Raw genomic sequence first — 14,992 nt, 5'->3', positions numbered from 1 at the left:
AGGAATTACCGTCCAACCTGTAAACGCGATTCTTCTTCGTGGATTTTTACATTCCTCTGCAATTCTTACTGAGCAATTATTCTTGAAATAGTGCATAAATCTTACAGGACTCCCACTGCATTACCGGGCTTTAAGTTTTTAAGGCACCTTTGTACAGGTTTATTCTTTTACTGCATTTTCGTTGAAGGAAAGCAAGTCTTTGGTCCCAGCGTTCACCATAAACAACCATTTAAATACAAAATGCATCTCTTTGACCTAGGCACGATAGAGAGTGTAGATACTACAGTTCTTAAATTTGGTAAAACACTGGAGAAAAAAGAAAAAACCCACAAATCTGTGGTATTATTTCTAGAAGAAATAATGACCCTTGATGTTTCTGGAAACAGTCGTTCAAAACTCCTGCCCGTCGCCTGTAACTTAGGACAATCCGGCAAGCGAAGCCCTGGGAGCCGCGTCGCCGCTCATCATTCGACCGCCGCAGCGCAGAGCTGATGCGAAGCCCGCTCAGAAAGCGCCGGGACTCGGGAGCGGTTCGGCCGACTCCCGCGGCACCTCCGCGGGCCGAGCCGTCCGTCCGTCCGCGCGCGCGTGCGTGCATGTGTGCGAGCTGGCGGCGTGCGCGGGGAGAGCAGGCTCGGGCGCTGCCGCCGGCGCCGATGAATCGCTTTTCTGTTTGGGACGCTTGCAGGGTGAGCTCATACGCGGCAAACGGGGCTCGCACGGAAGCGATCTGCAGCCGTCCCTGAGCCTGGGGCCCTTTGCCGGTCGCTGTTGATACGCGGGATGCAATCCGCATTTTTCATTCGGGCAGAAAACAGTGCAGCCAGTGTGGCTGCGATCTCACTGTAAATCCGATGCAGGAAACGCAACGTATTCCTTCTCCGATATTGCTGCTGGGCTTGGGCTGGCTGCGGAGCGTGTTTTGCATGGGGGAAAAAAGGAGGGGGGAGAGCGACCCACTGCAAAATCCCGTTTTTTCCACAGTCAAGGGCATCTACTCCGGTGAAAGCGTAGTGCTGCCAAAATGAACATTATTCGTGAGCCTTGCGTGACCTCGGCCCCTGCAATGGGGCAGCCGCTCCGGCTGCAATTCAGTCCTAAACGCTAAGCGGGGGGGGGGGGGGGGGGGGGGAAGAGCGGAAAGTGGGGAGCGAGGGGCTCCTGCGCGCGGGGAAGCTACGCATGGGCTTCGTCTGAGCGCTAGTGCCCTCTGTTGGAAAACGGCCCGACGGAGACGAGGCGGCCGGGACCACCGCGGAGCCGCATCCGCATCCGCAGCCACAGCCGTGCTGCAATGGGAACCCCGCTCAGTCCCACTGCCCGCGGGCCGGCACGTGGGCGCGCGTCTGCCGGGAAGCCGGGCGTCCGCCGTGCAAAGCTTCCCCGCGCCGGGAGCGCGGCTCCCGCTCGCCCTGCGCGCGGAAATAGAGACACGTTTGCGAAAGCCCAAATGCAAATGCCGCTGGATAAATAGCAAGCAATGTAAATGGGGAAAAGGTTGAAGTTTGCATTAGATTCTCTGCTCTTTTGTTGGCATTATGTATTATATTAAAAAAAAAAAAAAGTTCACCCAAACTGTACATATTATAAGGCTATATTTTTATCTCAGGGTTCTGGTGACACATACAAACCACTTGAGCTTTGCTTTCGTGGTTTATATTGCCACCAGAAACCCTTGATAAAAATACAGCTTTATATTGTACAGTTGGGTATAGTTTATTTTCCCCATATATCATATACTGTGTTTTATTTATAAACATACACAAAGACACTTGCACATGCAAAGCAGTTTTTTTTATTGAAGTAATTCTAAGATATCAATACTACTATATTAACTAACGCATTGGAACACAATAATTTCTTGGTTCGCAATGGCCTTTCTAAAGAGACATCTACGAAAATATGATAAACCACATAAAAATCAGTATTTCCATGTTAGAATTTATGATTCCCACACTGAAAATTCCAGCTTCTGCTAGTTCGTCTTTTCCGAGAGCCCTTCTTAAACAATCAGGAAATTTAGCTCGAATATCTCTTGAACAGCAGCGGCCTTTCTGCACAGAGGCTACAGGAAATAAAGCTTTCTGGAACAGGGAAATGCAAAAATCTAAAGCAAACCAAACGATGAAAGGCAAAGTATTGCTGACAAAAAGATACAACCAAGGCGATTTTTTGCACTATTTTGTGCAAGTTCAGGCAACCTAACTGCTCCTGCTATAATTCGCCAGCACCTACTTTCCCAGCTGCCTTTCTGCACTGCTAATAAAGGCAAATTTTGTATTCGTATTTTGAGCGTGTCTTGCAAGAGGCGAAGCAAAGCTGCGAACAAGCGACTCGACGGCCGTTTCCTTCCGCACGCCTCTCGCCAGGCGCCGCTCGCCGCCGCGCACGCCGGAGCCCCTCGCACGGCTCGACCGCGAGCGGCGAGCGGAGCGGCGCGGGGACGCGCGCACCTCGCGCCCGCCGTGGCCCTCCCGCTCCCTTATCCCCGCTTTAATGCACATTAAAACCAGAACAAAACGGCAGCGGAGAGGGGAACGAAACCCACGCGCAACAGGCCGGGGCCGCCGGAGTCAGCCTGCTGTAAAATGTAAAAACGAGAAAGGGCGCCCGAGCTGCCTCCCTCAGGACGCAGCCAGCTTTTTTAATATAGCGCTGCCACCGCACATTTCACTTCGGATGCCACGTTACATTTATGTGTCACTCAAATATTTACCGTTTTTCCGAATTCCGCCGCACGCCCGGAAAGCTCGTTATGAGGCGAGTGTCTTTGGCGACGTGTCCGGGCTGTTTAACGGCGGGGCTGGAGCGCCTCGGCGCGCGACCTCGGCTTTCTGGAGCCTCTCGTGCGACAGCAGCCACTCTTTCAGGAGCCTTCCTCCCCCGTAGTTGCCGCTCTCGCCGCTGCTGCGAATCACTCGGTGGCACGGGATGATGATGGGGATCTGCAAAACACGCACAGACAGCGGTCCCCAAACAGCCGCCTTTGCTCGAGCCCATCGCGCCTCTCTCCAACCAAAGCAACCTCCTTCCTTGAACCCCAGATTTGCAAATGGCGATTTTCCTCCTCCTCCTCCTCCCAGAGTTGCTAGATTAAATAAAGTATAAGCTGGCAGGATGTTAAGCGATAAAACGACTTATTGCCACGCTGCCCAAGTCCTAAAGCACACCGGCAGCTGCTCTTCACCTTTGGCTGCTGGTGGGCACTGACATGTTTCCTAGCATAAAACAGCGTTTTTCATGGAGAAAAATTACAGCTCCCTGATATCAGACGGACTAACGGGTGGTCGCTCTTTCAGCAAAACAGTCTGCTTCTCATGGTGTCTCCTTTTCAAATCAAAGAATAAGTGACTGCCTTGAATAACGTGCTAGTGGATTTATTGTTGACTCTCACTGGACGGTCCTTAATTACAGCTTCCTAACAGCAAACCGCAGCTTTTAGAGAATGCCAGAACATTTTTTTAGACGATATTTTTTTTGCAGGTTGTGTTTCCCTGTGACCTCTGACACAGAGACGGCATGAAGACGCACGCACACCCTAACAAGCAGGTGTCTTTACGGGGGATGCACTGCCATGAAGAAGGTTTCTAGTGCTTATGGGTCAACGAGGAAACAGAAAGGCAAGGAAGGGGACCAGATTCCTCTCCGACTTGCGATCCCCGCGGCCGTACTCCGAGCGGGAGAAGGTCGAAGGCGCAGTTGAGCAGCGACCCGATCCTGGACGCCCGGTGGGATTGCTCTGCACGCTGACGCAGGGGCCGCACCAAGGTCCGTGCACACCACAAAGCTCAAAATGAGGCATCTACACCCAGCACCATCTCAAAGGGCTTGCAAGGCTAGCACAGAGGTGTGGAGGCATCAGCCATGCTCAGTTACGCTAGAAAGAGGCCGTTTTTCTGGAAAAAGGCCACAAAACCCTAAGAACAAGCCTTCCACAAGCAGGCTGCACCCGTTCCCCACGTCGCCGTTCCCTCACTCCATTTCTGTTCTTGGTATCACTCTTCCAGGTGTCCTGATGAAAAATTCTATATAAGAGCAAGGCATTATTTATTATTTAACAGCAAGTCAATCCAAAATGGGTTGTGAATTTTTAAAATCTACAACAGGAGAGATTTAATTCACACCTAACCAATTTAAGAACTTTTTTCCTACCATCTACTTTGTATCATTTATAGCCAAATGTCAAGGATTTTGAAAAAAATCAATGTAAGTTACATAATAGACTGATAATGTACAGAAGTACATAAATGCATTTTTTTATTACAGGTGATTATCATTGTTGAAGTACACATCATAAAAAATGCAACAGATCATCTTTAATAGCACAGTATGTGTTTTTGTAACTGCACAGTAATTCAAACGTAGTGGTAACTGTGAAAGGAACAACTTGCCAGAAAGTGTTGTTTTTACAAATTGGATATTTTAAGTCAAAAAATACGTACCTATTTAAGTACATACACACACAAATTGCATACTTTACACTGCCTTATTTTTACCACGTTTCATACTTATTTCAGTACAGTTCAAGCTGTGCTCATGTGAGAGGCTAAGACACGTAGACCCCAAAGCAGCCAGACCGGGTGTCGAGCTAGCAGGGCTGCGGTGCCAGAGCTTTCAGGCTAGTTAAAGGGCTGTAGTCACCGGAAAATGCAACCAGTGGGAGGAAAGGCACGACATAAAGAAAGCTTCTTCCACGCCTGAAACGAAGAATTTCAAACCGAGCTTCTCAGCGCACGTGCAGATGTGCACACGTCATTCGACATAGTGTTGGATGTAAAAGAAAATGCATTGCAAAGACCGTATCAGCTCTGTAATTTAAAAATATTGAATATTGCTTCAGTTTGGTTTAATTGTGGTGACAACTTTGAGACTACTAAAATAATTAAACCTGCTAAAATTTATTAGGGCCCTAAGGACGTTTTAGAAGGAATACTATCCTAGTCTTGAGCTTTAATGCCTCAGCTACATTTAATGTAATTTTTATCAATAACCAAGCAGCTCATAATATTATAGCTCCACTGAAATCTTCATGCTGTGAAATCTAATTCACCTAATACATGAATCCATCACTTACACAGACCCTATCTCAAATGCTATAAAACTTCCAAACCCATAGATTTGTCTCCAACAAAAATAACACGAAGGGGCCTTTCAATCAATACTGGAATCCCTCTGATTCTGGTACCAGCTGAATATTTTCTCCAACTTTGCTTTTGTTCTTCTGGGTAGAGGCCCACAAGGGAAAGAGCTTGTTTTCACTCGCAGCCTCATCAATACCTAAATCCTGGTGAACAAGTGACACTGAGAAGCTGTAATCAATAGCTCCCTGTGCGTTTTTTCTTCTGGTCAAATGGTTCAGCACTACTGACAGGCCTGACACTTAGAACATGATGCTAAATCTTTATCAACAGCCATCTAGGTGACTGGCAGAACAAGACTCGGGTGGTCATTAACGCTCATGGCAATCTGTGAATAAACTAACTCCTCAATAACGCGTTTGCTTAGAAAAAGGTGGGGAAAGAACTCGCCGCACAAGGTATCGATTGCCTTTGAAGTGCATTTAGCAAATTCTGTCTGAGGACGAAGCAGAACGGCGGCGGACGGTGGTGCTGCGCTTGTTAAGGGCTTTCGGTTGGACGCAACAGAAAACTGACCATCCTGTTACCCTGCTCGACGGGCTGAATACTTACAGGAAACCGCCAGACTGTCAAAAACGGATCAGTGAGGCCATAATGGGAACAGCTGAAATATCAGGCTACAACACACAACAGAAATCACACTTGGCGAAAAATAATCTTTCAGTTTGCTCATGTCCTATTGCTTTTTCTCCCCCTGTTCCCCTACAGAAACAAACACTGTAATATGAACCAGCATGGGTTCAAGTTTATTGCAAACCACCTAAGGAATTAATGCACAAGTAGTTTTATGTGTTTGCAACATTACAAATCCATACTTCACAATCTTCTCTTAAATGCACAATTACTCTATTCAGTCTCAAATGTTTAAAACATTTTGGCTGAATAATATCCTTGACTTACGCTAGATCAATATTAGCATCAAGTTATACACTTAGTTAGGTTTCAGTCTGAACAATAACACAATCAGATAGAATATAAAAAAAACCTTATGCAGCTATTACTGCTGTTAACAGACCACTGAAGATATCTTATTTAAGCCACAGAATAGTCATTTAGGATGGCCTTGGACTAATCAGCCCAACATTCGCCGTTTCCCATGAGTCTCTGTGATTTCTTTTTGATCCTCCTATACTAGTCTAATGAGATTTTTAATTGAACTTTATGGGTTCCCTTTGAGGACCACAGACCTTGCAATCAATCTAAACTGCAGTAAACTATTTGAAGTTTTTCTTGCAAAAGGTGAGCCATCCCCACCATGTCCTTGGCATAATTTGAAGCAAAGATGTTGCATCTTTCAGCTGCTACTGGCACCTCTTCCACCTTCTCATAAAGTTGAAGGTCACTGTATGAATTAGGCGGAGCAACCCGACTACAAAGGGAAACTTGCAGAATGCACACTACCAAAATTAAACGCCAACCCACGACTTGGAGAAGGGAGAAATATTTTGATATTTTGTGGAGAAATGGAAGGTACACGATTTTATCAAAATATTTGATTTGAGTACCACTAGTGTCCGGTTCTACAGGCAGTGCTGTTTTATGTCAAACGCTTGTTTCTACTGATATTACTATCCCCATTAAATCATGTTTATAATTTAGTCATCCAGATCATATCTGGACAGAAATTCATAACATGACAGGAATGGAATAGCAGTAGAATAGGAATCTATTAGGATTACGTGTTTGGGAATACCACTGCGATCACCATTTGCTGGTAACAGTCCTAAGAAGCATCTCAAGGTGCAAACAACGTAGGATTTTGCATAGCTTTGGTAGTAAATCATTAACAAAACCATTCATTAAAGTTTCAACTCCTCGCTTGTAAACAAAAATCACTAGTCTGCTATCATCTATGCATTTCCTGCATAGTTAAATTCCTCCACCCATTTATTTAGCACATGGGTGGAAGACACGACAGCAGTCTGCTAAGGGAATACTGGAGACCACCACATTTGTGCGATAATTTTGAGCAAATGCTACTGAGAAACGGTGTCTGAATCTTCAAGCTCCTATTGCAGGTGTCGCAGTTGCTAACACTACGTTCCTTGTAAGAATTCTTTGCTAATATTTTAATGATGCTGCAGTGGAGATGACACGTTTGGTTTAATGAACTGTATAGTCAGATTTAATGCTCAATATCTCACCTGATAAACAGACTTCAAGTGTGTTTATAAACGAATGATGTTCACGGGTACCCTAAAATCCTATACGTATTGTGCGCTATCATATAAACTAACATATTGCCTAATGTGCTTAAGGTTTGAAGTTCAATAAAGAAGGATACTGTGATATTTTAAGTGTATATGAGATTTTCATATGAAACAGTTCATATAAACCGCATAAAGCTTTGTTTTGTCAATACACTGTATTGTACTTGACAATACAAACTATTTTAATATGATGGAGTGATTTCCAATATAATATGGTGTACATTAAGATAAGGCAATACAATGCAAACCTACAGGAAACAGTTCTCAAAGAATAACAATACAGTGTTGTGCAAAAGGATATGTAATTGCTATCGCCTAGAAATGTACCCAGCTTTGCCCTCAGGCTGCAGTGGAGCAGCAGCATCCAAAGCAGCAGTAACAGCAGGCTGTGGTGTGAAAATTCCTGCTTTTCCCTTGTGAGGAAGGATGAAAATAGTTCTGAAAATATACAGCAAAGCTACTGCAATTTTTTTTAAATGGGGTCCTATCTTATTTTTGTTTTTTCCCATCCCATACTACAGCATCCCATACTACTAGTGTTTTCTGTCTTCAGCAGAAAATTTTTTAAGCATATTATAGATACTACTGTATAGCTTTAGGGAAAAAGAGCTATATAATACCACCCCAATATTTCACAATAGAAAGCTGATGATAAAAAAAATCAGTACTGTAATGACAGCCCTGCCTGTCCAAAACACATTTTTATTACTACACAACTCCTGTATTGTAGTTAATCTGTAATTTCATACATATTCCACATGAAATCACACATATAGTCCTTTTATACTTCAATGGGACCACCTTTTCACTATGCGTTTCTCACATTTTCCATATAAATCTTTATGTGGCCATTTAGACCTACCAGTCATAATATGCAGGCTGGCGACGCATTAGATTTTATGAATGAGGAGAAATATAAAGATAATACACGGCGCGGCAACCCCCCCCTACCCCCCAACCTTTATTATTTGTACATGTAAAGCCACCAGGTCTTGTGAAAAACAGACTTTTTTGAATTCACTTTGCAACTACACGCTGTAGCCTCATATGTACCTTATTAAAGAAAAAACGGAGAGGACTGAATGTAAAAACAACATGGGAGGTCAAAGATTACAGCAGGTATAATGCTGGAGAAAAGAGAGGTATTAAGGTATGGAAAGACACATGTTGCTAAGGGCAAGCGGTAATAAGGAAAAATACGTTGAAGAATGGCTGAAAAGGCCACAATGCTATTAATAGAAATCAAACTTTATTTTTTTAAGGCGAGAAGTAATGGAATCTGCTGAAAAGCAAAGATATAGCGGCATTCTCTCTCCTAGCTTTTCCTTTTCTTTGCACAGTAGCAAGTCAGCCGAAGGTTATAACACCAGCGCCACGCAGCCCGCATCTGCTAGTTCGCCAAACTATCACATTTAGGTGCGTTCAGAGCCCGGTGTTTGTGTATAATGACGCGAGGTCTAATTCTAGGCACGAGGCTTTTACACCCCAAAGCCCAACCACTGCGGGTTTAGGGAACCACGCTCCCTCCTGCTCCCTCTTGCAGCGCTGCTGCTGCTAGAATCCTTCCAGTCTGGAAACCCTCCAATTCAGTTTCTAGGTTACTCTAACAGAATATCGTCAAACACTAAGCCAAGCTAGTACATATAAATATATATATATATATAAATATTGAAGACTCAGGTATAATGGCACTGATTCTCACTAACTTTGCTTGCACTAAGCAGCGTGATTTAGGTTCACAAATAAATCCCAAAATCTAGACCTGGACAACTAAAAGAGCAAGATACCTACCAGGAAGACAGAAAAAGAGACCGAGTATTCAAACAGCTTGTTTCTCCAAAATCCAGAGGACTAACCTGAGAGCTACTCCTTCCAGCTGGCTTAAATTCAGGCAACCCATCTCAGTGGAGATATGCTATTTACATCTATTTTGGAGCGCGTGGGGGGAAAAAACAAACAAACATTGGCAAACTAAAAGCTACATTAGGGATTTGTTTCAAACACGTACCTACATGGATTAAAATCCTTCCTCTTTCACATTTTCAGAAATATTTCCACGCCAGAGAGGATGGACTACTATTAACTCAAAGCTCCTCACATCCTGTCAAATGGTGTCAGTGTTGAGTGATAAAAGATTTCCCTCACCTAACAACATGTAAGAAAGTTTGAGAACAACAAAACGCATACAGGCTGACAAACTAAAACAAGTGCAATACTTCTTTTTCAAACCTAACACCATAAATGGTAGGGAATAAATCATATTAAACTGGTTGTGCATTATTGCTGATTAAAAACACTTACTGACCCTATTACTCATGGTAGACCAGTTTTCATAGCAGATAAATTTAATCTAATGACATTTAACCCGCAGAGCGTTCTGTCTGAATCCACCATCTTCCATCAGCTTTATTTGAAAGTTGCCGTGGACTTACAGGATTGCTTCTCATCGCTCCTCCCACCGCTCTCGCCGCTCTGCCGTTGCCTGCCAGGGCTGCTAATTGCTTGTAGGAAACGGCCTCGCCGAATTTCACCTCTCTCAACAGGGTCCACAGCACTTGCCCGGTGAATGAAGCTGCAAAAAAGAACAACAGAGTACTTGTTCGCACGCGTGGCTGGAAAAAAACAAGCAAAAATATCCCCAAGCCCCAGCACAAAGCGTGGTCTCAACAATAACTTTCTAATTTAAATTAAAACAGCCCAGACACACTCTCCTGTTATTGTACCCTATATTACTATATCTAAATACATGATTATCAGAAAGAGCGCTTCAAGTAACCGATCACTATAAAAAAGGATTTAAGGCTTTGATTTTCCTATATTTTTAATTTGTTTCAAGTACAATTACCCTGCTAACTCATACAATGTGGTTTCCCATTAAATGGGCAGAGTATAAATTAGCATAGAGCCAAACAAGAGAGGAAAGGAATAAGCGGCTCTACCCATTTTGCGGAGCCCTTGCGTCTGCAGCTAACATGCCGCTGGAGCGGGGCCGCGGCGCGGCGTTTTGCAGCGGGAGCCCGAGCCGCTGCTCGCTCCGCCGACGTTGCAAAGCGCGCGGACTGCCCGCCACCTCGGACGCACCGCGCTCTGCAACGTAACGCCTCTTCCCTTGTTTTAATTTTCATTCACCAGCAAATTGCCTCTAAAGTGTTCCAATTGCTGAAGTAATGAATAAGAAAATGCATTAGAGCCAGTTTCCTTCTGCGTTTCAGGGTTTTGCTTTCCCAGTCAAGGGTTATTTTACAAGAGGGAAACCAATAGCCACTTCAGGGGTTTAGTTCGGTTCAACACCTCCTGCTCTTCGGAGGCGCTGGAAAAGCTTTGGAGATCCCACTAATGAATACTTTACGGAGAGGAGCGAGCTGGCGAAAAAAAAATAAAAAAAGGGGGAAAAGCCCCCAAAAGGCCCCTTCCCCTCGTTCGCAACTTCAGTCTCCTGCTTTGGCGATGAAACAACCTAATTAAAAACATTTTCTTTCTCTAGTCGTCAAAAAAAGACATTGATTATGTTACGTAGGCACATAGTGAAATGTGGTTTTGTTCTTAAAGGAAACCCATACACCATTATGTATGTGTTAAATAATAAAAATCACTTCTTAACTGAAGGGAATGATAATCACTTCATTGAAAAAAATCTGTTTAGTCTTTATTATAACATTAAGCAAATTAAACATCAGCATAATCCAGGTGATACGAGAAAAGGGTCATCAAAGAAATTAACTTTGTTGTTCATTAATTTACATGGATTAGTAGAGGGCAAAGAGATAGCAAATCTGCTCTAGTTTTTTTATGATATAATTTCAAACTGTACACCATTTGTGGCAGTAGGGTGACTTTGGGGTTAATCAGACTGATTTGTCCTTTTAATTGCTTTCTATTCAAAGAAAATTCATTAGATAATGTTCTCTTCAAAATTCATGAATCAATTTAACTGAAGAAACCACATTAACAGCTTTGGGTTCATTAGCGCAAGCAGTTGTGTTACTAGCTGATTGCTGCGAGGGTTTCCTTAGGCAAACACATTTTGTTTACTGTGATTCCTTCGGAAAGGTTCCTTTCAAATCAAATTGCGACTTCTTGGTTTTTTTAACCTCCTTTTGAGCCGGGGAGATGAGCGTTCGCCTGGCGCCCGGGGCAGCCGCGCGCCCTCGCTCCCGGAGGGCTGCGGGAAACCCGGCCGAGGGCCGGGAGAAGCCGGCATGAACCGACCCGGAGCCCGCGGCAGCCCCGGCGAAGGGGGCGAGAGCGCCGGGGCGAAGAGGCACCGGCTCCTTCCTGCCATGGAACACGGGACCTCATAGCTGCAAACAACGAAATCTTTCGCAGCCGCGCACATCGTTTTACAAATGTATCTGAAAACTCAATCTCATCCTGTGGGGAGCAAATGCATTAATTAGTTTAAGCAGCTCTAAGAGATGGTGCCAAATACTGTTATTAAACTGTCTGCAAGTGTTAGTGCCTGTAAGCATAACCTGCCCAAATTAGATGGCTGAACTTTCACCAATTTTCAGTGTGTGCCAACATTTTATGCTGTTAAATATCATTATAAAATGCTGTAAAAGCTGCACATAAAAATTAACACACACATTCTCCCTCTCGCCATATGAAAACACTTTATACGTTGCTGAATTTAAGGATGACCGCGTAATTCGTGAGTTCTTGGCAGATCCAAGCCGACGACGGAATGAAACTTCCCCACGCAAACGGGGGCAGCAGTGGTTTCCTCCTTCCTCCCGGCCCACCTAAGTGCACATGTTGGACGCCGCGTCGAAAGGACTCGGTCCAGATGGACGGGCTCGCGATGGATCGCTGTCCAAGTAACGTGGTCAACGCAGAGCAACCACTGCCGCTAAAAATTATTTCCGACACCACCGATGGATAATTTTAGCTCAAAACGTACATTTCACACGTTTCCACTGCAAACTGCAGCTGGAGAGGAAAAGCAAGGGGGAACCAGCGGGGCCAAGGAGGGAGAAGCTGGGCTGAAGGCTACGGATGGGAGAGACCTGCAAGTCCAGGAAGCTTCTTGGCCACAGGGGTTTTCAGATGGACTTCACTGCTTAGCCCCCAAAACTCCTCTGCGCCCACCGCAGGGCCGGGCTTGAGGCTGCAGCTCCCACGCGGCCATCGGGAGGTGGGACGGCACCGGCTGGGGGGTCCGCTCGTGGCTGGGCCGGGCAAGGTGGAAATGAAACCCGCGCTTTAGGCCGAAACGTTGGCCGGTGGCGCTGGCCACGGTCGTGCGAGCTCTTGGGAACGCGCCTTGTTAAGCAGGATCCGGCTGTTCAGAGAAGCAGCGGAAGAAACAAAAACCAAACAAATGGATTTCCAGCTCCTACGAAAAGCACCGCACCTTTTAGGAGAAACCTTCAGCAAACAGGTATGATTATTTCCTCCTAAGGACATTCCCATTACATTATTCACTTGTCAAGTTTTATTAGGAACCTCATGTATGTGATGTAATATATTAAGCACAAGACCCCATAACTGAACCTTAGTATCAGTCCAACCAACTGTGCTGCAGGTTGTCAAAACCTTGCATCACCGAGCCAAGAACGTGTGCGCCAAGGCCAACCTGAAAGCAGTACTGACGGACAAGTCCTGCGCCTCTAAGACCAGGACTGGCTAGGAACCGGCTGTTAACGCCCACGTGCTTTTTACCACTAGTGACACATCCGTTTTAGTCACTACTGGCAAAAAGACAGGGAGCGTAACGCTGCAGAAACATCCCGCTTCGTCTGCAGAACAAGTCACCAAAGCAGCACGAACTTCCGTCCGATTCCCAAAACGTCATTCAGATACTGGTGCTTGAAAGAACAGTTTCATACTCAAACTGAAGAACTTCTACCGACAACAGGCAGCTATGCAAATGGTTAATGATGTCAGCTAGAGTGTTAATTTTTAGCAATTTTGAAACTCCTTCGCTGTGAACTAGGTAGCTAACACCGTATTAAGCACGTCACCTAAAAAGCCATTCGAATATGAACAACCGCTACGATCCTGACCTGGGCTAAAGCGGCAAGTGGTATGTGAAAACGATAAAAGCTCGCCCAAGTCTCTTAACTGTTTAACTATATTTTGCTCTTGTTATGAGGCAGATCAAGAAATGTTTTTCTTCCCTTTCACAATGGCTGCAAGTCCCTGACCACTGGTATTCTTTCAGTAAAAATGAAATTATCTGTTGCTATTAAAGGTTCACCGGGGAATATAGTTTAGACAGGATAGGGATACTGCATCCTATAAAAACAGTCCAAACAGCAGAAACAAAGGACTGTGTAAAATCAGGGGTGCTGCAAACATCTTGGCAAAACCGTTCAGAAAGGAGCACAAACTTTTATCTTTGCTGTTTCCTACCACATGTTTGTCCAGCCCCGGCCCTAGCTAAGGTCTCTTCTTCCTGCTCCAAAACCCCGAAGGTCTGTAAGAGGTAACTATCATATTTATCCTTTCGCACCCCATCACCGCACAACCTGATCATCCATACGACCCATACCATACCTTCCTGCAGTCTGCCCTATTTAGGAACCATATTTAACTAACGTTTGCATCTGAAACATATCATATTCATATACGTACGCAGAACCAAAGGGCAAACCGGAACCACTGCTCCTTATCTTGAAGAGCAGCATCTTCCCCCCACCCCGGCTCAGCTCTCTCTGTGCACGCTTGCAGCGCTGCCGAGACCATGCGGTGCTGGCTGGAGTTGGCACCAGGGGACCGCAGGCACAAAGGCGGACAGACGGACGGACAGACCTCCCCGGCCCACCTGACTGCTTAGGAGCTGGATGCTGGACGTTTAACGCTCCCTCCAAGGCACCACTTTTGCTGAAAGCAAGGCCAGTATTTGCAATCGGCCTCGTCTCGGACCAGACGCGAGCCCTGCACCATGCAGGCCGCTAGTTTCCGAAGACCGTTTTGCAAATGCAAATTATGCAAGTAAATACTTAATTAAATCCAAACCAGCAATTTATAAATAAAAGGCAGCCCATGTTTAAGCCACTACAGTACACCAGAGCATCTGACGATGTGGCTCAGGTGTGATTTACTCCTCTCCCACAGGTCGCGGCGCTCTCCTTTCCGAGGAGACACGGGAAGTAAAGACGTGTGGGCTAAGGGGAGTGCTTTTGTAAAGCTATTGTGTGTCACGTATGTATGCACGCGTGGGTGTTTGCATTTACATGTAATAACACATAATCAACCACAGCTATAATTTATAAACAACATACTATACTTCTGTACCACTTAAGTGAAAACCTATCAACATGTTTTCTTCTAATATAAATAATATTTTAGATTGGTTCACAGCAACTGGCCAAGCCATGTTAAAACCCAATTAATGGGAGCCGTTTCTGATCTGTAGTTTAATACAATTTTAAATGCAGTTCCCTTCAGACTGTGAAAGGGTTGTAGGGCCAAATTCTATCCTTAGAAGCAAATAACTCTCCCTGGACCTAATGCAGCAGTATTTCTTCAGGTTAAACTCCCTGGAAGTCAGTGAGAGTTTTACTTGAGTAATAACTGTTTTTCTGACCCATTTTTTGAGCAGCTGCAATAGCAGTTTTGTATGCATTTATAAGAACAGACTATAATTTTAGAACTAACGGGAATGAGCAGAAGATCCTGCCGCTCAGCACCAAGCGTCAC

At 44.9% G+C, this 14,992-nt stretch overlaps 1 protein-coding gene across 2 annotated transcripts in view; it reads right to left on the bottom strand.

Annotated features, from left to right (window-relative positions):
- Positions 1-1,784: 1,784 nt before the first annotated feature.
- MGMT (O-6-methylguanine-DNA methyltransferase) overlaps positions 1,785-14,992 on the bottom strand; it is a 176,805-nt gene continuing 163,597 nt past the window's right edge. For both annotated transcript variants that reach the window (XM_067299572.1, XM_067299571.1), the window contains exons 5-6: positions 9,781-9,920; positions 1,785-2,945 (exon numbers count right to left, since the gene is read on the bottom strand). In XM_067299572.1, the coding sequence (XP_067155673.1) occupies positions 2,754-2,945; positions 9,781-9,920 (332 nt within the window). In that variant the 3' untranslated portion in view covers positions 1,785-2,753. The remainder of the gene's footprint in view (positions 2,946-9,780; positions 9,921-14,992) is intronic.

The sequence above is a fragment of the Apteryx mantelli genome, chromosome 7 (genome assembly GCF_036417845.1).
Source record: "Apteryx mantelli isolate bAptMan1 chromosome 7, bAptMan1.hap1, whole genome shotgun sequence".
In the NCBI taxonomy this organism is placed as follows: domain Eukaryota; kingdom Metazoa; phylum Chordata; class Aves; order Apterygiformes; family Apterygidae; genus Apteryx; species Apteryx mantelli.
The sequence above is the reverse complement of the archived record's forward strand: the minus strand, read 5'-3'. Positions and strand labels throughout refer to the sequence as shown.